At 41.1% G+C, this 23,392-nt stretch overlaps 1 protein-coding gene across 1 annotated transcript in view; it reads right to left on the minus strand.

Annotated features, from left to right (window-relative positions):
• Nucleotides 1–1,978: 1,978 nt before the first annotated feature.
• Nucleotides 1,979–23,392, minus strand: part of ADAMTS18 (ADAM metallopeptidase with thrombospondin type 1 motif 18) — a 122,176-nt gene continuing 100,762 nt past the window's right edge. Inside the window, exons 18-23 of the mRNA XM_070761642.1 lie at nucleotides 22,425–22,551; nucleotides 17,308–17,512; nucleotides 11,465–11,656; nucleotides 9,164–9,376; nucleotides 4,876–5,023; nucleotides 1,979–2,094 (exon numbers count right to left, since the gene is read on the minus strand). Coding sequence (XP_070617743.1) covers nucleotides 1,979–2,094; nucleotides 4,876–5,023; nucleotides 9,164–9,376; nucleotides 11,465–11,656; nucleotides 17,308–17,512; nucleotides 22,425–22,551 — 1,001 coding nt within the window. The remainder of the gene's footprint in view (nucleotides 2,095–4,875; nucleotides 5,024–9,163; nucleotides 9,377–11,464; nucleotides 11,657–17,307; nucleotides 17,513–22,424; nucleotides 22,552–23,392) is intronic.

Raw genomic sequence — 23,392 nt, forward strand, 5'->3', positions numbered from 1 at the left:
CTGACCACTTTCTGACGTTAATGCTGACATGTCTAATTTTAGATCAGAAATGATAGTTTGGAGAGCCATAAATCTGAACTACATGTCTACATTCATCCAGGGATGATGTGGGATGGGCTGGAAAGAGGGCAAAAAATGTCCAGTATAGCCATGCCCCAGAAAATTACATCAAAATATAAGCCTTTTTAGCTGTATTGGTTTTAGGAATCTCCTTCTACTCTTCTAGTTTGACCGTTTGAGCATTCACAATCTATTCTTTCCATAATCAATACAAGGTGTTTCCACTTATTCCACAAGTGGTGAATCCACTAATATCAGTTGTACTGCAAACATGTGCCTTGACCTTATTTTTGTGCGAACTGTCCTAGATCAAACAGGGGGGAAATATTTCCCAGCAGAGAAACACAAGTGTATAGGACCATCGGTTTGTCTAACTAATTCAGAGTTTCTTTTTCTGATTAAAAAAACACATTGAAAAAAACAAGAACCAGGCAGCTATCCTTGGGGCAATTGTCATATTCATCAACAGCCTTTAAAAACAGGTTTCTGACCTACCATGGTACATTTAATAGCTGGATTTGCACACTGCCTAACCAGATAGCTGTATGATATGGTTAGTTTATGGTTTAACGCGTTGCATAAAGAGGTTGGTTTTGTATTATACGACAAATAATAAAAAAGACAAGGATAAAATTAACCAGACGTAGCATGTTATTGTATCCGAAGGCAGTCGGTAGATCTTTAAAAAAAAACCTGTTCAAAATGTTATACAAAAATAGCCAGTGCATTTAATCCTTGAGCCTATAAATTCGTAACTGTGGCTTTGGGTTTAGCACAGCTGATCATACCTGGAACACAGAAAAATGCAGGTTTGTTTCCTGGCCCTGCCCATATAAATGAATCCGTAAAGAAAGACATTTCTTTCAAGTGGTTAGCAGATGGAATGGATAAAGGACAAAAATAACTATTTGTCTGCATAAAAGTTCAAGTAATCACATTTAGCATTTATTTTTCAATTCAGCAAGATCAGTCTGGCTTAATGAATTTTATGCAATTCCTACTGTTTCGGCAATCGTTGCAATTTCCTTCTCACTTCTTTTAATGTTTGGCTAGAAAAAGGTCTGGTTTTTACAAGTGACGCCCAAGTTCTGAAACAGTCAGCAAAAATCAACTGCAGTATTTAATGTAAACAAGAAGATGGTGGGATTTTTGAATGCCTGTCAACGTGAGTGATAATAAGGCAAAGTCTGTCTGTAAGAGGTGAAATCTCACATAATCAAAACCTACTTTGCTCATACAACACAGAAATGCTATGTTAAAAAAATAATAATAATAATGGGGTTTTGTTGGATGAATATTCCAAGGCATGCCAGCCCATTCAAGTGGCTAGTAAACAGTGACTGATTTATTGCTAAACATGGAAAGAGTATCATAATAAAGCAAGGAATTCCATTTTGATATAGCCCTTAGTTTTCCAGAAGCACCTGAAATGGAAAAGCACCTTTAGTCTTGATTGTGCAGCATAGTGTTTGTCTAGATATCACACCTCTGTGGTGTATTGCAATTCACAGTCTCCGCAGACACCGTTGTAATAAGCCTAAAGGACTTTATCCTTCTTAGCAAAGGACTCTGCTGACATTAGCTACCAGGTCTCCATAATACGTTCTACTTCCCTATTTTAGGCTCTCCCGAGTGACTCTATAATGAAAACGTTGGACCACCGTGTCCGATATGCCAATCCAGTGAGGTCGGGATCAGCTTTGGCTATAAAGTGGGGAGATTTCTCAGTCTTATTCCATCCTATATTGAAGATCCAGTCCTTGAAGATTCATCGTAAGGTTTACCACTGCGATTGCTTGCTCCATGTTAGAAAGTTCACCGTTTTCTTTTGATAATTTGGGTGATATTTAGTTCCGGAAAACTCAATCTGGACACAATTAGAATCGACCGGTTGAAGCCTCAGCCTGACATGTTGAAGTCAGTTCTTCCACGTACATGATTTGCAACACTGTTTGCCATAAAATTTATGATTGCACACACCATGTTGAGGAACCAGGTGGCACCACGCGAAGAAATCCACGCAGGAAGGGTCGTCTGTTTTGATGAAATCACAGACAGGATATTTTAGTTTACAATTCAAATTAAAGACAATTAACATTTCACTCTGTGTGTTGTATAACCTTCATCTCCTATCACATTTTTAAAAAAGAATTAATGAGAACTGTTTGAGAATATTTCAGAAATTTTGGATATACAACAAAGCTGTTTTCTGTGGATTGACTTGCTAGAAAGAAGCTATCAGCTAACAGTTTGTAAAATTAGTATTTTGCATTATATAGTACAGTGGTACCACTACCTAAGAGCACCTCTACTTACAAACTTTTCTAGATAAGAACTGGGTGTTCAAGATTTTTTTGCCTCTTCTCGAGAACCATTTTCCACTTACAAACCCAAGCCTCCAAAACTGTAACCGGAAAAGGCAGGGAGAAACCTCTGTGGGGCCTCTATAGGAATCTCCTAGGAGGAAACAGAACCGGAAAAGGCAGGGAGAAGCCTCAATGGGGCCTCTCTAGGTATCTCCTGGGAGGAAACAGGGCCTCCACCCTCCCTATGGTTTCCCCAATCGTACGCATTATTTGCTTTTACATTGATTCCTATAGAAAAAATTGCTACTTCTTATTAACTTTTCTACTTAAGAACCTAGTAACGGAATGAATTAAGTTCGTAAGTAGAGGTACCACTGTATTTAGCAAGGTAGTGATAAGCTAGTTGAGGAATGGAAAGAAAAGGACTTCCATATACAGTACACAAAAAGAATGCCCGTAGATTGTATTTATTTTATAAAGTATCTTTTTTTCAGCTCAAATCAGTTGTTTTTAGATACTGCACGGCCAAATAACTGATTTGTGGTTCATGTTCTCCTCTTAAAGCATGTAATCATGTAGGTCCTGTACATTAAAAAGCAAACTTTACTTGAGCATTAATGTACTGAGATGGGGTTATGAAAGACTGCAGCAAATGTCAGCTGTTTTCAGTTTACTCTTAATCGCTCATAGCAAAAAGGCAGAGGAAATTGCCAACACAATATCAGAACATCTAGTTTGGTTTATCTAGGCTAGAGATGGTGGATCTTCTGGACTGAGAGATACCCGAACAGTTATGAGAATCAAAGAACCCCAGAATGATGATTGATGATGATGTTGACTATGATGATGATGATAACAAAGATGATGCATAGTAATTATGTATCTCCTATCTCATACAGCCCCTTTTCCCAGGTATTTAGAATTAGATTTGGCCATTTTCCTTCTTAACTCTGATTTCATTAACTTCCAATTCCCCAAATGGTATTGATTTTTAGCTAAATGTAGTAAAAAAAAAAGTGGTATGGCTCCAAAAAGAAGGACTGGTGGTGTACTTTCCTGGAGCCACAAGATGTCAATTTCTGCTTTCCAGTAACCAATTGCAACTTCCCAGAGTTGCAGATTTTTTTAAAAATCAGCCTTATCAAAACTGGCATTGACCCTGGGGATTTTCTTCAGACAACACAGAGGTAACATAGCTGTATAATTTTTCCATACTCTTTTGTTTAGAGATAGAGAAGAAAAACCCTTGGCTGATACAGCTTCTCCAGAAAAAACAAGCAGTTAACATACTGAATTCATTGCAACTATTCTTCCACGTAGGAGCATCCTGCAGGACTGGAGAATTGAACCATTTTTGCACCCAAAACTGTTTGCTCTTTGTCCAATTCTGGAGGAGCAGCCATGAAATGGTCTTCTCTGTAAATAGGTCAGCCAGCCACAGCATGCATGGTTTTTCTCCAAGAAAACTATATTGACTTATAGTTTTGCAGTTTGCAGGATTTAACACGATACTCAAAATGACCAATGGAGCAGATCAGCTTGTCTAGGGAAACATGTTCATTCTCCCTAAAAAAAACTCTTTCCCCCCATCTTCCCCCACCCCCATCATCTCTCCCTAATGCTTCAATGAGCAATATGTGGTGGGTGAATGGAAGTGCTTGGCTTCAGTGCAGTTCAAGCACAGCTGGCCTTGTTCGCTGGTGGAAACGGATTCAAACCACAGTGAGGAAATAATTGATCTCTAGAGTCCAGTGATCTAGTTGTGAGAAAGCCAAAAAAAGAGAGGTTTCTGCAGCTGGGAAAGGAGAAGGCTAAACCATAAATGAGTAATAGGATCCATTTAGAGGGGTTTCGTTTTTCTACTTTGCTTCTTTGTATTAGATAGATAGAAATTGGTGCTGTGTCTATAGGGCAAAGCTAAAAACGGGTAAAAGGAACCACATTAATTTACTGGGATAATGCCTTTTCAAAGGTCCAGAATTCCATGCATATTCCAAAAAGGCTATGTTCTGGAAGGAATCAGGCAGAAGCTCTAGACTGAATAAGAAAGCCATGATTTGATCTCTGACTCTTTGTGATGTCAAAGTCCCCATAGCAGTGGTGGGTTTCAATTTTTTGCTATAACTCCAAGTAAATCCAACTTCTGTGAAATCAAACTGTCCACTTAGGAAGCAACACTGATTGACAATCAACTTCACATGCTGTTGTGCACATTCAACTTTGTACAGAACAAAGTATTCAATGAGAATATTTCATTCATTCAGATCTAGGATGTGTTATCTGAGTGTTCCCTTTATTTATTTTTTTCAGCAGTGTATTAGCACTTTTAAAATTTTGGGTGTTACACATATCACCGCGCCACAACAAACCTAACAGGTTGGATTCACATAATATGCTCAGCCAAAAAAGTTAACATTAACTAAGCTTCGCAAGTTATGAGAATGCAGCCAACTGGTCCAATTGTGGAAAAAACCCATCCGCGTTTTAGATTCCGTAAAACCATTTTTACCTTTCTTCTCGGGTGCAAGGCAGAAATTAGTATTGCAGGCTCGTGACATGGCAGGTTTCTGATGAAGGAGACACCCAGTTGCTGGCTGGCCTTGCAGGAGACACTGCACACTCCGTATTTGTACTCCCCCACCGCATGTCACTGTGCACTGTGGGGTGGAGGAATAAGAAATTAAAGAAATTCCCACAATCCCCATTTGTTATACACAGGCAGTCCTCGACTTACAAGCCCAACGAATGGAGTCCAAAATTTCCATTGCTTAAGCAAGGAAGCTGTTAAGTGAGCTGAGCCCCTTTGTACGCCTTCAAGACATCAAGACCACTAGATACAAGAACAGTTTTTCCCCTGAACACCATCACTCTGCAAAACAAATAATTCCCTCAACTATTCCCTCAAACTATTTACTAAGTCTGCACTACTGTTAATCTTCTCATCATTCCCATTACCTCTTGACAAATGTATCTTTTTCTTTTATGTATACTGAGAGCATATGCACCAAAGACAAATGTCCAATCACACTTGGCCAATAAAGAATAAAGAATTCTAATCTTTATGCAGAACGTTGCAGCTTTGATCTGGATATAAGTAGTAGTAGTAATAATAATAATAATAATAATAATAATAATAATTATTATTATTATTATTATTATTTATTAGACTTGTATGCCATCCCTCTCCGAAGACTTGGAGCGGCTCACAACAAAATACAAAGCACAAATCTAATATTAAAAACAATTATAAAAACTCATTATAAAAAACAGCCATACTATCCAAATAAACCATACATAAAATGAAACAACTAAGGGTCAATAAGGTTCCCCCAAGCCTGGCGGCATAAGTGGGTTTTCAGTAGTTTGCTAAAGGCAAGGAGGGTGGGGGCAATCCTGATCTCCAGGAGGAGTTGATTCCAGAGGGCTGGGGCCGCCAGAGAGAAGGCTCTACAGTATCCACCAGAAGTTGGGAAATGGGCTGTTTCTGGCCTTTAGAGAGTCTCCGAGGGGGCAGCAGAGGCAGTTTTCACCCTCCCCAGGCATTGAATTAGGGGTGTGGGTACTCATGCAAGTGCGATAGTGTGTGCGCACATGCTTTTGGCACCCAAGGGAAAAAAGGTTCGCCATCACTGGGTTAAGCTCTTCTTCTGTGTTAGACCACTAAAGTTTTGTTCAATCTGGTTCAATATTATCTTCTTTCTTGACATAAGAACTCCAAATACAGTGTTCCCTCGATTTCCATGGAGGATGTCTTCCGAGACTGCCCGCGAAAGTCGAATTTCCGCGAAGTAGAGATGCGGAAGTAAATACACCATTTTTGGCTATGGACAGTATCACAAGCCTTCCCTTAACACTTTAAACCCCTAAATTACCATTTCCCATTCCCTTAACAACCATTTACTCACCATTATTACTGGTACTCATCATTGAATAAGACACTTAGTGATCCTGATACTTATAAACATAATTATTTATTAACAATAATTATTATTTTTGTTATTTATTTGGAAAAATTATTAGTTTGGAGATGACATATGACGTCCTCGGGTGGGAAAAACCGTGGTATAGGGAAAAAAAACCCACAAAGTATTTTTTAATTAATATTTTTTGAAAAACAGTGGCATAGGCTATTCGCAAAGTTCGAACCCATGAAAATCGAGGGAACACTGTATATAGAAGTACAATAAATGGCCTTTTAACATTTTTTTAAAACCTCTTTCATCTAGAGTCACTTGATAGCAGAGAATAACCTTTCGTGGGCAAACTGTCTGCTGTCCCAAAACTTCTCATCTGTTTTTGCTCACTGCCAAATCTGAAAACCCATCAACTAGGCTGAACTTGCAGAGAAGTGCTGAGAGATAAGCACACTTGAAATTATTTCTTCTTTGCTTCTTTGTTGGAATTTATATTGCCATGGGCAGTTAGGAAATTTGAGGAACTCGCTCTGCTATTCTACGCAGGAACAAATAATGAGTTATTACAAGTCTACCTAGAAGAAATTCCCTGAAGGGCTGGTGATGTATGTGAATTTGTCTACCAACGCTGTGTCCACAAGACAAATACAATCATTTCCATCAGATGATTAAACCTGAGCATCCTCTACAGCTGTCAAATTATTAGAGACAGGAGACCGATGCAGGGTAATAAGTTCCAAAACATAGAAATATGTTTGCAAGGCAACACACTAATCCAGACATCATAGTAGTTAGGGAAATCCAGACAGCCTTTTGTTGGTTCTTGAACACATGGGTTGTGCCTGGAAACCTTAAATGGTTCAAGTACAGTGCACGTTTTGGAAGAATGTGTTGGATAGGGAAGCACCCACACATCCTTTTCCCAAAGATTTACACACAACCCTGATAAGACAGAGTGGTAATGGGTTTTGCCTCCCAAGGACAATTCCATCTGTCCGTCCATTACCCTGGGGGGGGGAATTATTGACCCCCTCGGAGAGGGTCCGCAACTTGGGCATCCTCCTCAATCCACAGCTCACATTAGAGAAACATCTTTCAGCTGTGGCGAGGGGGGCATTTGCCCAGGTTTGCCTGGTGCACCAGTTGCGGCCCTATTTGGACCGGGAGTCACTGCTCACAGTCACTCATGCCCTCATCACCTCGAGGTTCGACTACTGTAACGCTCTCTACATGGGGCTACCTTTGAAAAGTGTTCGGAAACGTCAAATCGTGCAGAATGCAGCTGCGAGACCAATCATGGGCTTCCCTAAATACGCCCATGTTACACCAACACTCCGCAGTCTGCATTGGTTGCCGATCAATTTCCGGTCACAATTCAAAGTGTTGGTTATGACCTATAAAGCCCTTCATGGCATCGGACCAGAATATCTCTGGGACCGCCTTCTGCCGCACAAATCCCAGCGACCAGTTAGGTCCCACAGAGTTGGTCTTCTCCAGGTCCCATCGACTAAACAATGTCGTTTGGCGGGACCCAGGGTAAGAGCCTTCTCTGTGGCGGCCCCGACCCTCTGGAACCAACTCCCCCCAGAGGTCAGAATTTTCCCCACCCTCCTCGCCTTTCGTAAGCTCCTTAAAACCCACCTTTGTCGTCAGGCATGGGGGAACTGAGATATTCCCTTCCCCCTAGGCCTATACAATTTATGCATGGTATGCTTGTGTGTATGTTTGGTTTTTTTTAATTAGCTGTTTTTAAAATTATTTTAAATATTAGATTTGTTACATGTTGTTTCATTATTGTTGTTAGCCGCCCCGAGTCTACGGAGAGGGGTGGCATACAAATCTACATACATACATACATACATACATACATACATACATACACAAACAAACAAACAAACAAACAAACAAACAAACAAACAAACAAACCCCCAAAATTTGCAATGAAGAAGCTGGTATGATTATAGGCATTTATGATATGCACATAAGTCTTTGCCCCAGATCTCCGTGGTGTTTCTTTCATGAGCTTCTGCTTCTCTGCAAACGATGAAAGAGAAGCTCACAAAAGAAAAAGATCTTACCTGTTGCCACACTGCCCATGTTGGGATCCCCCGCTTCCCACTGGCCAACTGGACTTCGGGGCTCTGCTGCACATCAATGCATGTCCAACATGTCTGCATTCATGCACACACACGTCTCAGTCTGGGCATGTGCATGCATGCATGCATTTGGGGCACTTGGTGTCTAAAAGGTTCGCCACCACAGGTCTATAAGTTGGCCTTTGCACAATGATGATACATTTAGCTCTTTATTCTACTAAACTCTGAACTCTTCCTAGACTTCATTTGAAATATTCACTTTTGAAGGATTTCTTCAGTCTTATTACAAGCCATGACTTTCCCCTATCTTCAGATGTATTATAGAAACATAGAAGATTGACGGCAGAAAAAGACCTCATGGTCCATCTAGTCTGCACTTATACTATTTCCTGTATTTTATCTTAGAATGGATCTATGTTTATGCCAGGCATGTTTAAATTCAGTTACTGTGGATTTACCTACCACGTCTGCTGGAGGTTTGTTCCAAGCATCTATTACTCTTTCGGTAAAATAATATTTTCTCACGTTGCTTCTGATCTTCCCCCCAACTAACCTCAAATTGTGCCCCCTTGTTCACTTTCCTATTAAAAACACCTCCCTCCTGAATCTTATTTAACTCTTTAACATATTTAAATATTTTGATGATGTCCCCCCTTTCCCTTCTGTCCTCCAGACTATACATATTGAGTTCATTAAGTCTTTCCTGATAAACTTTATGCTTATTCCCCAGTAAGTTCAAGGACTTGCCTTATTCATAGCCTCTTAGTCTGCAGCTGAACATCCTTACCTGCTGCCAAGGTGAAGAATACCACCCTGATATCCTATTGTACAGAGGATGCAAAGGACATGGTCCTTGGTGACATATTTCTTCCAAATCAATGCTTGGCTTCTTAAGATTTCGACAGCGGCGCAATGGGAAAGTGATCAATTTGCCACCAATGCTTTTCTCAATGCACTGCATTTCTCGCCTCCTAATACCTGGCCCACAGGTAGAGGAACACTGGGAGCAATAAGAGACATTAAAGAGGTTTCATTTAAAGCTGGTTTGCAAAACATACAGCCCACCACCAGACACATTGCAAGCTACAGATCCCTCCAAAATTGGGCTTTTTGTGGAGATAAGTAGCAATGTGAATTCTTTCAGCAGCTGGGAGAACCTATTTTAGCCTTACAATCGCTCACTTTGGGTTCTGGCCTCATCACTTTTTGGAATGTGGCTCTTGAAATGTTAAATAAGCCCACAATGGCTTTTCAAATGTCCAATGGTCCATGTGTTTGATTCCAAAGGTATATCCATCTCTGGTGATTAAGACCTCTGGATATTTTCAAAATGCCTCACATTGGGTCATATTATTGATCCAATCACACCCATTTGGTCTACACAAATTCCATTCACATGATAAGCTCCAATTTATTAAATCAACCGGTATCACACCTCTAACAGTTTTGCAGATACACACAGTAATCATGGCTTCTTTGACCAATACTTGGGCGTTTTTCTCTCTCTCTCTTTCCCTAAAACACAATGCTGTGTTTGGATACTGAGACAGTATCACTGGTCCACAGCTATCCAGGTGACTAAGGTACTCATAACAGGATGAGAACTCATTAACCCAGTAATTTTAAACACTATCCCACATGACTCTCTAACGTAGGGCTGTCAATCTCAATTTCTTTCAGGGCCGTATCAGAGTTGTGTTTGACCTCTAAGGGATTTGACCTCATGGACATGGTCAGCTCGATATTTATGGGACCATCTCTTGCCACATACCTCCCAGAGACCTATAAGAGCACACAGAATTGGTCTCCTCCAGGTCCCGTTGACTAAGCAATGCAGGTTGGCGGGGCCATGGGGGAGGGCCTTCTTTGTTGCCACCCCGGCTCTATGGAATCAATTTCCCTCGAGGTCCATACTGCTCCCACCCTATTGGCTTTCCATAAGGCTACGAAGACCTGGCTTTGCCAGCAGGCTTGGGGGCCATGAATTAACAACTATCATGGCCAAATTGTATGAATGCTACGTAAGTATGCTGATTATTTAGTTTATTATGGGTTTTAATCTGGGGTTTATTGTTAGATTGTATATTTGACTTCTTTTTTAATTGTTTTTTGGTTATTATATTGTTGTAAGCTGCCCTGAGTTCTGAGTCCTTCGGGATTGGGCAAAAGAAAGAAAGAAAGGAAGGAAGGAAGGAAGGAAGGAAGGAAGGAAGGAAGGGAGGGAGGGAGGGAGGGGAGGAAGGGAGGAAGGAAGGAAAGGAAGGAAGGGGAGGAAGGAATGGAGGAAGGAATGGAGGAAGGGAGGAAGGAATGGAGGGAGGGAGGGAGGGAGGAAGGAAATCACAAAAATCGCCAAAGTCTCCCTCTCGTGCGCGCCTCACATGAGATTTCACTTCCAGCGCATGCGCAGAAGTCAAATCTCACACCAACATGCGCACCCCTCTGTCGCTCAGCGGCAGCTGCATGCGTAGCTCCATTTGCACTATCGGGATGCAGTATTGCCCCGTATTGGCTGCAACCTGCTACTGGACAGCCTCCTGCAACCCTCTACCAGACAAAATGGATGTCAGGAGGACTGCGCACATCCCTCACAAGCTCCATTTTCACTGGCAGAGGCTCCACGGGCTGGTTCTTCGCTGTATCTAGGGCAGCCCCACGGGCCAGATGTAAGCACCCTGCAGGCCCATCTGGATCTCAGGTCTTCAGTTTGACACCCCAGCTCTAACACATCCTACTTTGCATTTTGCATGTTTTGCATTCATTTCCTCAGCTCTTTATTCCCCCTAAATTTAATGCCACAAATCTTTCTTAAATAGAGTGCTTCTTCTATTTGCCTTTATTAGGGTTGTAAGAAGCTTCTTAGCGAACAAATAACGAGAAAATAGGAAAATGAACCCTTCAGGCTTTTCTCGCTAACTCCTAATATTTACAATGGACCCAAGGCTCAAATTAGATCCAACAAAGTTCCAAGATTCTTAAATCTAGAAAAAGGGTGGGTTTGACACTTTTAACAACAGATTTATGTACTGTTGTCTATTTCTCATGCCGTGTTTCATTACGTGACTCAAAAGAAGCATCGTGGCTTTACCTCACTCCAAGCAGAGATCACCCATTGGAGACGTTCATTTCTAGGACATCGTCCCAACACGCAGGTCTGTTGTGTTCCTGGCTTGGTTTCGCTGTTGCACAAACTCTCTGGCACAATTTTTAAGATGGATGTTCCTACACTTCTGCAGGAAACCTCACGTTTCATGATGCCTCGTCCACAGGTTTTGGAACACTGGATGGGAGAAAGTCTGATGTTAGTGACCTTAAAACTGAGCCTCTTCTACTACTATCATAGGGCAATAAACCAAATAAAATTTCATCCCATTCTGAGTTATATGCTACATATGTAATCTCCCATCTTCCCTCCAGGAGAAAAATCCAATATATAAAGTTTCCAAAAAGGTTACCCATTCAGTAATTCATTTTATTTCCATGTTACTTTTCTGTTTCTTCAACAATTGTAGTAGTTTGCACTGCCTTAAACCAGGATCCCTGAACTTTGTTTTGGATCTTAAAGCTATGCTCAGATTCAGTGGGGAACACAATTTCTGTTGAGTTTGATTTTTGAGCTTTTCTATAGCTAATTAGGCATGCTGGTTTCAAAACTGTAGTTAGTTTTCTTCTACCACATCAAGTTTTTTTCTCTACATCTTATGAGAATTGTGAGGTTATGAGTTTGCAACATGGGCATCAAATTGCATTTTTTACATAGCCATCTTGCTAACTTCTTGGAAAATCTTGGTGCAGTCAGTGATGAGTCCTTCAGGATTGGGCGGTATAGAAGTCAAATAAATAAATGAATGAATGAACGAACGAACGAACAAACGAACGAACGAACGAACGAACGAACGAACGAATGAATGAATAAGCAAGCAAGCAGGGTGAGCGATTCCACCAAGATTTGAAGGTCATAAAGGCAAGGTATCAAGGTAGATGGGATGTACATATGATGGCTGTTGTGGTTAGCTCTGGCCCAGCTCCTGCCCCAAGGACTGTGGATGTGGGGGAGACATCCACATGCTGCAGGCCTGTTTTGCCCCCGGTGGAATCTGCTGATGAAGGCTCCTCTGACCAAGAAGACATGAGTGACAGGGAAGAGGAGAGTATGGCAGACAGCTCAGAAGGAGATCAATTATCTAACTCCTCCTTGGATTCAGAACAAGAGTTAATGATACAGCCACGCATGCGGAGAGCGATGCATAGGCAACAACAACTGAGAGATTATTATCCAAGAAAATGAGGCCACCTGTGGTTGGGTGGGGCTGTGGTAATTAGTGAGGCTGCTATAAATAGCAGCCTGTGGGTTTGGCCATTGTGGAGGATTATCTGATCGTTGTGTTTCGTGCCTGCTTTGCTGACTTTGACCTTTTGTGTGCTGATTTTTTCCCGCTTTGAAACTAAACCAGAGCAAAGTGAAAGAAGAAGGACTGTGAATTGCCTCACAGCTGCAAGCTAAGTATCACAGAACTGATAAGGGACTTGTACAAATTACCAGTTTGTTTGGAGACAAGTGCTCTTTGCTATACCAAAAGAGGGCTTAGTTTAAGTGAATTTTCAGTATAAAGAACATTGTTTTGAATTTTCAAACGTGTGTGTGTCTAAAATTTGTACCTGTGAATTTTTGGGAGGAGTGTACCAGAGAGCCCGACAGCTGACTATTGCTGGAGCATCAAGCGAGAATGTCCACAGAGTAAACACTCCAGGAAAAAGTATAAGTGAATTTTTTTTACCTTAATATGTGTAATTACCGTTTGATTAAAAAGCAACTATTTGTATGAATTTAACTTGCAGTAACTATTATAGCCTTTGTATGAATAAAAGCATTCTTTGTAAACAGTATATTTGGTAAGTTTTTTCTTTTATATGCACAATTTGTATGACTTGTGCAGGTGTCCTGTAGCTGAAAAAGTTGACGTGATAGACAAAAACTGTGGTTATTTTTGGATCCAGAGGCCAAATGTTAGTTGAAAACAAGTCACAGATTTAAGACAACGAAATTGCTGTTCCTAGTGTTATATATTGAGTTATGTTTCAGGCTGAATCAAATTATATATTCTTAGCTAGTCATCATTTTGTGGGCTTTCCGAAACAAGGAGAGTGTTGACCATTTCCACCCCACTCAATATATTTCCAGCAATTAAGACAGCTTCTGGAGGATTTGGCAGGAATTAGCTACCAGTTAGAGGCGACCGCCCTCTGATTCATCTATAACCACCCCCCAAAAAAGCTGACCTTTGGATTGCATTTTGCAAAAAAAAAAAAAAAAAAGCCACTTAATCTTCAATCTGCAATTTCTACTGTATCCCAAACACCTTACATCTTTTCTTTAATGGTGGGGATAGTTACTTCCAGCCTATAACTCGGGCTAATGATGGATGGAGCAATGTGTTTCAGAAAAGTAAGATAATACTCTCCCTTCTTAAAGAATGCTCATTAAGGGAAATAATTTGACAGGGGGTGCTTTCATAGCTGGGGCTCCCTCCCCCCCCATCCAACTCTCTTCTAATTTTTTTTTTCCAGAAGAGGCTAAAAGTTTTTTTGTTGTTTTTTTTTGCAACAGCATATTCGCTTAAATGAAATCTGCGATACGTCTGACTTGGCACGGGTACAAAACAGCAAAAACTTTGTTTCACTCCAGTGAAAAGGCTGCTAGACATTTCATATCTTTCAGAAAAGGTATGTTTGTGTGTGTGTGTTTGTGTGTGTGCATATTGGAATTTGCCTGAAGCCCTATGCTACCAACTCTGCTTTTAAGAGCATGGTGTTTTTTTTTACTATATTATGATATTAGGTTGCTTGAAACGATATATTATTTTAAGGGGAGGGGGGGGAAACTCTTCATTTTGCTGTGTGCTTGCCGATCATCAATGAACATTGAGTGCCCTCTTTGGAAAAAAATGAATTTACATGTGCTTAGTGAAGTAATTAATAATATCTATCTCTACCTTATTTGTTGCTGGGGTTTTTTTTGGTTATTCCTTCTTAGTACGCTACTATAGAACGTTTAATTTTGAGATCAGAAGAAGTTTAGTTTAGTTTATTTAGATTTGTATGCCGCCCCTCTCCGAAGACTCGGGGCGGCTAACAACAATGAAGAAAACAATGTAACAAATCTAATATTAAAAAGTACTCTAAAAAACCCCATTTAAGAGACCAATCATACCAACAAGCATACCATGTATAAATTCTATAAGCCTAGGGGGAAGGGAGAACAAATTTTCAATTCCCCCATGCCTGACGACAGAGGTGAGTTTTAAGGAGCTTGCGAAAGGCAAGGAGGGTGGGGGCAACTCTGATATCTGGGGGGAGCTGGTTCCAGAGGGTCGGGGCCGCCACAGAGAAGGCTCTTCTCCTGGGTCCCGCCAAATGACACTGTTTAGTCGACGGGACCTGGAGAAGGCCAACCCAAAGTGTCTTTCCAGGGAGGATAAATGCTTTACTAAATAGTCGTAGAATAACTGAGTTGGCAGGGACCTTGGGAGTCTTCGAATCTACCCCGTAATTGAACAGAAGACCCTATGCCAGTGATGGCGAGCCTTTTTTCCCATCGGTGCTGAAAGTGCACACATGCATGCTATTGCACATGCACCAATGCTCACACCAATAATTCAATGCCTGGGGAGGGTAATAATGGCCTCCCCCTCCCCCTGGAGGCCAGAAATGGCCCATTTCCCAACTTCTGGTGGGTCCAGTAGACCCATTTTTCACCCTCCCCAGGCTCTAGAGGCTTTCTTGGAGCCTGGAAAGGACAGAAGTCTCCTCCCCCATTCTCCTGGAGGCCTTCTGTAAGCAAAAACATCCTCCCAAAGCCTCCGTGTGAGCCGAAAATCTACTGGCCAACATGAACATTGAAGCTGAGCTAGGGCAATGGCATCGGTGCCAGCAGATATGGCTCCGCGAGCCACCTGTGGCACCCGTGCCATAGGTTCGCCATCACTGCCTTATACCATTCAGGACAAATGTTTATCCATTGACAACTTCTAATGATGGAGCACCCACAATTTTTGGAGGCAGCCCATTCCACTGGGGAATTGTTCTTACCGTTGGGAAATCTCTCCTTAGTTCTAGGTTGGATTTCTTTTTAATAATTGTTCACCTGTTACTTCTTGCCCAGCCCTCAGGTGCTTTGGAGAATAGGTTGAGCCCCTTTTCTTTGTAACAACCCCTAAAATACTACAAGGCTGCTATCATGTCATCTCTATCATTTCTCTTTGAACCTAGTTCCTGCAACCATTCATTGTACGGTTTACTAATCTGGATGCTCTCCAGGTAACTGAACTCCCCAAATTCCAAAGTGTAGTAAACCATTAGAAACATAGAAACATAGAAGACTGACGGCAGAAAAAGACCTCATGGTCCATCTAGTCTGCCCTTATACTATTTCCTGTATTTTATCTTACAATGGATATATGTTTATCCCAGGCATGTTTAAATTCAATTAATGTGGATTTACCAACCACGTCTGCTAGAAGTTTGTTCCAAGGATCTACTACTCTTTCAGTGAAATAATATTTTCTCACGTTGCTTTTGATCTTTCCCCCAACTAACTTCAGATTGTGTCCCCTTGTTCTTGTGTTCACTTTCCTATTAAAAACACTTCCCTCCTGGACCTTATTTAACCCTTTTACATATTTAAATGTTTCGATCATGTCCCCCCTTTTCCTTCTGTCCTCCAGACTATACAGATTGAGTTCATTAAGTCTTTCCTGATACGTTTTATGCTTAAGACCTTCCACCATTCTTGTAGCCCGTCTTTGCACCCGTTCAATTTTGTCAATATCTTTTTGTAGGTGAGGTCTCCAGAACTGAACACAGTATTCCAAATGTGGTCTCACCAGCGCTCTATATAGCAGGATCATAATCTCCCTCTTCCTGCTTGTTATACCTCTAGCTATGCAGCCAAGCATCCTACTTGCTTTCCCTACCGCCTGACTGCACTGTTCACCCATTTTGAGACTGTCAGAAATCACTACCCCTAAATCCTTCTCTTCTGAAGTTTTTGCTAACACGGAACTGCCAATACAATAACACAGAACTGCCAATTCATTGTATGGTTTACTAAACTGGATGCTCTCCAGGTAACTGAACTCCCCAAATTCCAAAGTCTAGTTAACCATTAAAGATGAACTTCCCAACATTTCTCTCCCTGTAGCCGAAGACCTCCTTTCTTCCCATTAATTGTAGCCAACGGAGAGGTACTGTATCACTATTCTGTAGATGTACAGACATATAGGTACATTTCTCTAATATAAATATACTGCTCAAAAAAATAAAGGGAACACTCAAATAACACATCCTAGATCTGAATGAATGAAATATTCTCATTGAATACTTTGTTCGGTACAAAGTTAAATGTGCTGACAAAAAAATGAAATTGATTGTCAATCAGTGTTGCTTCCTAAGTGGACAGTTTGATTTCACAGAAGTTTGATTTACTTGGGAGTTATATTGTGTTGTTTAAGCGTTCCCTTTATTTTTTTTTGAGCAGTGTATATTGAGAGCTGAGGAACAAATGTAAATGACCTGCTTTCATGTTCATAATTAAAATAAATGTTTCTGTCAAAGCCAAGCAAAATAAATGTGAAGGCGTCTATGGAGATTCTTAGTCATGGTTGTCCCAAAGTTTTTTCAAGAGGCAGCTGTACTTTCTGGTTTTGCTTTTAAGGCATTTTCACTTCTCATCTTCTTGGAGAAGAAAATCCAGTTGCTTCTTGGAAAAGTACCTTTAGGGCAAATGGAGAACATATATAGGATGGTGTTCATGATCAAAAATGGACAGTTCATTCTTCCTAGGTGATATTGTCATTGGCTCCCAACCATTTTCCTTTAGGTTCCCATCTCAATAGAAGATTGTGGTGACTTTTTTAAATATATATATATTACCTGTGACCAAGGCCCAGGATTCCATTCAGGTGGGCAATCCTGGTTATTACATGCCTGTATTTGTGATGGAGTGGTTACTGGACAAAGAGCATGAGCCACAACCTCTTCCTTATGAAAAGCCTTTTTCTGGACACACTGGATATGACGACTTTGCTGTCCCCCACCACAGGACTGGCTGCAAATGCTCCATTCACCTGCTGACCAACTGAAAAAATAGAGATGTCAAGAAAACCGCAGTTTGGAGTTGCTGGTCCACTGGCTGCTGCTGGAACGGCTAATTGTGCACAGCTCTGCAGCTTTGAGTTGTGGGATTAAGCGCCATTTTACTTCCTGCACCTGTGCAGGTAGCAAAATCTCACACAGGGATAATATGTGTGTGTGTGTGTGTGTTTTGGTGCGGTTTTGTGCTTCCCCTCCCAGCACCATAAGCCTAAGGAACTCCACCATCAACCCGGCTACCGCTTCTAGCAGAGGCAATACAATTGCTAAAATCCATCACATGATTATCTCTGCCTTTTTGTGATTCCCTTAAGGTTTACTCTGCATCTCCAGCTGTGTGTTTACCCATGTGTGTACATGTGCATATGTGTCAGCTCCACACTCCTTATTACAGAGGAGCAAAAGGTAGAAATAGCAATGAACTCTGGGTTGGTACCCAAGAACTGGAAGTCATGAGGTTAACTTGTCTTGACGTTAATGTTAAGTATTAACAATGACCTCCACCACTCTTTATACCTATTCTTACTTTCTTCTGATTGTTTTTGGAGGATGCCCTCCCCACAAGTCACTCAAAGGTCCAATATGGCTCAGAAAGTTTGGGTCATGATGACATTGTGACTAGAAAATTTGTGTGTGGTGTAGAAACGCCATCAGTGGATACTCTCAAGTAATGATCATGGAAGGTGTATCACAGAGCCAAACAAGTACCACAGGAGCCAACACACAGGAGCCAAACTATCCATGGGACCGCCTCTTGCCACAGAGACCAATAAGAGCACACAGAGTTGGCCTCCTCCAGGTCCTGTCGACTAAGCAATGCAGGTTGGCAAGACTGCGGGGAAGGGCCTTCTCTGCAGCTGCCCCGGCTCTATGAAACCAGCTACCCCCCGATGACAGTACTGCTCCCATCGTACTGGTCTTCCATAAGGCCGTGAAGACCTGGCTTTGCCGGCAGGCCTGGGGGCCATGAATTGTACATCTTTCATGGTCAAACCGTATGAATGGTGTGTATGCATGTGATTATGACTGTTTTTTTAAATAGCTAATGGATTTTTATTACAGGGCTTTAGTTTTAGATATTAATATTCGACTTCTTCTATTGCTTTGTATCTTTTTGTATCTGTATTATATTTTTTGTAAGCCGCCCTGAGTCCTTCGAGATTGGGCGGCATAGAGGTCGAATCAATAAATAAATTAGCAATAGCAATAGCATTTATACCACTTCATAGTGCTTTTACAGCCCCCTCTAGCAGAGCAGGCAGGGCTGTTGTAACCCAGCTGGGGGGAAACTACATTAACAAGAAGCCCAAATGAACCCATGAGTCCAGCCTCAAGAGGAGAGGCTCATGTCAGGATCAGGGCCTACCTAATGCAATATTCCAAATTGCAGAGAGAAGAATTGTAATGACTTCACCCATGTAAAACTGCTTAGCCACGGTGAATATGCAGATTGTAATGTAATCTGATTGGCTGACAAAAGTATATTTACATGATGCACCTTTGTATAGGCGTGGCTTGTGGCTTGTGACTTGAAGGTATTGTGGCTTAGTATGATTTAGAGTGGCTTGTGAATTAGTGTGGCCTGTGGTGGCTGAAGACTTGTAGCTGAATATTGTAACTGAGAATAGTAGATAGAGTATTCTAAGTACTTTGTATATCAACTATTAGATAGATAGCTACAATGTAAATAGTTAGTGTAGGTTTGCTATGAAAGAAGTAAATATTTTCCTAAGAAACTCTGCAGTACTTGTCCTCAATTATCTTCAAGACTACGGTTCCTGATATCCTGGTCTGAGGCAGGCTGGTTAGCTGCTTTGGCTATCTGGGTGGGCTAGCTTTTGCAAAACGTTACTCCAACAACTCACACCCAACAATCTCCGGGGTAGGGATCCTACGAGAGCAAAGACTTTTCTGGACAATGACTGTCACTCCACCACCCCTTCCCTGGAGTCATGGCTGATGTAAAACCTGAAACCCATCCAGGCAGATCTCTGAGAGGGGACCACCCCCACCCCCGCCTTTTGGCCCAGTCAGGTCTCAGTTATGCATGCCAGGTCAGCCTCCTCCTCCAGAATTAAGTCCTGAGCGAGGGGTGCTTTGTTAACAACAGACCCGGCATTAAGCAACAGCAGCCTAAGGCCAGGGCTCTGACATCCCAAGCTACCAGGTATACGAGAGATTAAAAAAATCAGATAAAACATCAATTATGTCATTACATAGATAGGATAATTGGTGCAAATGATGAAAACATCAATTAGGTTGTTACAGAAATTATGTAAATAACATTAATTGTTTGGATAGGTTTAAGAAACAAAGGACTTCATTATTTTGCGAGGGTAAATTTTAAATGCAAATTTGACCTGTTGCATTCGAAGTCCATTCAAAGAAGGTCATTCAATGGAGGTTTTTTTTATACTTGAAATGCATTTTTTTCTTTCACTTTAAATGCAATCATTGTGATCTTTAACTCTACTACTTTAGAATTTTGCTCGCAGGAAAACATTTACTTGAATCATATTAGATATATGATGTAAAATTACTTATTTTTAAAGATATGCAAACTGTTTTGAATTCAAACTTCCAATTGTAAATGGTTTGTATTTTTATATATATATAATTGTTGTAAAACTCAATAGTTTGAGAATGGGGTGGAGAACAAATAATAAGGAAAGCAATTACATATAATGAGCTGTACATATCCCACTCAAATTCATATTTGTATTTTTTTACTTCACTGTCTCTGATTCTTACTAGAGATTCCATCTATGGCTGTTAAGGTAAATAATTTGGACAGTCACATTGATTGTTGCACATTAGTCTAAGGCAGTGATGGCAAACCTATGGCACAGGTGGCACAAGGAGCCATATCTGCTGGCACACGAGCTGTTGCCCTAGCTCAGTTCCAATGTGCATGTGTGTGCCGACCAACTGATTTTTTGCTCGCACAAAGGCTCTGGGAGGGCGTTTTTGGCTTCCAGAAAGCCTCCGGGGGGGGGGAATCCTTTGGAGTCTGGGGAGGGCAAAACACAAGCCTACTGAGCCCGCCAGAAGTTGGAAAACAGGCCATTTCTGGCCTACAGAGGGCCTCCAGGGGGGCAGGAAAAACTGTTTTCACCTTCCCCAGGCATTAAATTATAGGCGTGGGCATTCAAGCATGCACAATAGTGCACGCCCATGCTCTTTCAGCCCCTGAGGGGAAAAAGGTTTGCCATCACTGGTCTAAGGATTCTGATATGAATATTTTATGTCTGAATGCTGAAAACGTTGGCCCTTTTTCAATCTCAGGGAAAGAAATTTAAAACCAATTAAAATTGAATCCTTTCATTATTAACGCTGCTAATGAAGGCAAATCTGATATTCTTCAGAATTAAGGGACACTACTAAACTCTGAACTCTTCCTAGACTTCATTTGGAATATTCCCTTTTGAAGGATTTCTTCACTCTTATTACAAGCCATGACTTTCCCCTATCTACCGGTGTATTATAGAAACACAAAAACATAGAAGATTAATGGCAGAAAAGGGCCTCATGGTCCATCTAGTCTGCCCTTATACTATTTCCAGTATTTTATCTTAGCATGAATCTATGTTTATCCCAGGCATATTTAAATTCCATTACTGTGGATTTACCGTCTGCTGGAAGTTTGTTCCAAGCAACTACTACTCTTTCAGTAAAGTAATATTTTCTCACGTTGCTTCTGATCTTTCTGCCAGCTAACCTCAGATTGTGCCCCCTTGTTCTTGTGTTCACTTTCCTATTAAAAACACTTCCCTCCTTTCCCTTCTGTCCTCCAGACTATACAGATTGAGTTCATGTAGTCTTTCCTGATCAGTTTTATGCTTAAGACCTTCTATCCTTTTTGTAATCCAACTTTGGACCCGTTCAATTTTATCAATATCTTTTTTGTAGGTGAGATCTCCATAACTGAATTATACCCCTAAAATTGGGAACAGAGCCTGCCTGCTTGATGTGTTAACTACATGGAAGAAAACCTAATTATGAAATGTACAGTTCATGACTTTCAAAGGATGTAAAATAATTCACTTCTAACTGAAACCTTTCTGTGGCCAACAGAGCTGGACAAGCCCGCCTTGTCCCCAAAACATCCCTGTTGGAAAACAGCCTCTTCTAATGATACATGTAAGATTCATACCCCAGCTGCAGAGCACAGCTTGTATTTGGCACCATAGCCAAGGCATGCCACGATAGCAACTTGTGTGGTTCTTTCGACAATTAAAATAAATGCTATGTTTTAGAAGCTTCCAGCCACAATTAAAAGGCAAAACACAAACATCTACAGGGAAGGCTGAAGGAAACTTAATGGAAGGCTTTTCTCTCTGAGAGAAAGCAGAGCCCAGGGTACAGAAAAAAGCCTTTGGCAGAAGATTAGTCACACCCAAACAGAATCCTTGGCTAGGGAGATTATCTCAAATTAGTTGTCAGACAATGGCATGGCTCAAAGCAAGGCAATAAAATTGCTAAAATCCATCACATGATACGTTACCCTAATTAAACCTTATCTCTGCCTTTTTGTGATTCTCCTAAGGTTTCCTCTGCATCTCCAGTAGTGTGTGTGTAGAGGTGTGTGTACGTGTGTATATGTGTCGACTCCAGATTCTTTATTACAGAGGAGCAGAAGGTAAGAATAGCCATGAGCCCTGGGTTGGTACCCCAGAATTGGAAGTCATCAGGTTAACTTATTTTAACATTAGAAACATAGAAGTTAAGTTACGCTAAGTATTAATAATGACCTCCACCATTCTTTACACCTTGTCTTTTTTTGCACCACTGCTTGTCAGCGCAAGCAGCAGAATTAAAATTTCAGAATAACTCCACAATCAACCTTAAACTCTAGTCAATTTTGGGGATTGTCAGTTAAAGTAAAAGTCTATACTTACTAGGCTGGGCAAGGATTTGCATTGCACATCATGGTTTCTGTTAAAGGTTTTGTCCTTGGGCCGCAAAACGAAGAATTCACACGGGTTTGATGATCCTGTAAACACACCGCTTTGGCTATTAAATGCCCTGAAAGGAATTTTGTAAAAAATGGGGGGGGGGAAGACAAGTTTAAGGAAATATAGAAGATACTAAATAATTCTCACAAAAATTGTTTCAACTCCTACTCTCAAAACATCGCTACAGAGCATTGCACACCAAGAAACTAGACACAAGTACAGTTTTTCCCCGAACGCCATCACTCTGCTAAGCAAATAATTCCCTCAACACTGTCAAACTATTTGCTAAGTCTGCACTACTATTACTACTAGTTTTTTCTCATCATTCCTATCACCCATTTCCTCCCACTTATGTATGTCTGTAACTTGTTGCTTGTATCCTTAAGATTTTTATTAATATTATTTCCTCATTGCTTATTTGACCCCTATGACAATCATTAAGTGTTGCACCTCCTGATTCTTGACAAATGTATCTTTTATTTTATGTACACTGAGAGCACATGCACCAGAGACAAATTCCTTGTGTGCCTAATCACACTTGGCCAATAAAGAATTCTATTCCATATAAAGAGTGTTTGATATTTGAGCGTTAATGTGTTGATACCATTGGTCTAGTTCCGTGATGGCCCACCTATGGCGTGAGTGCCACAGGTGGCACACAGAGCCATATCTGAGGATATGTGAAGCATCTTTCTATGTCAGCTCCAGCTTGCATGTGCCTGCTGGCCAGCTGATTTTTGGTTTTCCGGAGAGTGTGGCTTCAGGAAAGCCTCTGTAACATGTGGATGGCAAAAAATGTCCAGTCCAGTCAACGAAGCAGTGGAAGTGATATGCTGGTGCCTGGAGGTTGTTGGGGCCTGGATGGGTGTCAACAAACTCAAACTCAACCCAGACAAGACGGAGTGGCTGTG

This window comes from Erythrolamprus reginae, chromosome 9 (genome assembly GCF_031021105.1).
Source record: "Erythrolamprus reginae isolate rEryReg1 chromosome 9, rEryReg1.hap1, whole genome shotgun sequence".
Classification (NCBI taxonomy): Eukaryota; Metazoa; Chordata; class Lepidosauria; order Squamata; family Dipsadidae; genus Erythrolamprus; species Erythrolamprus reginae.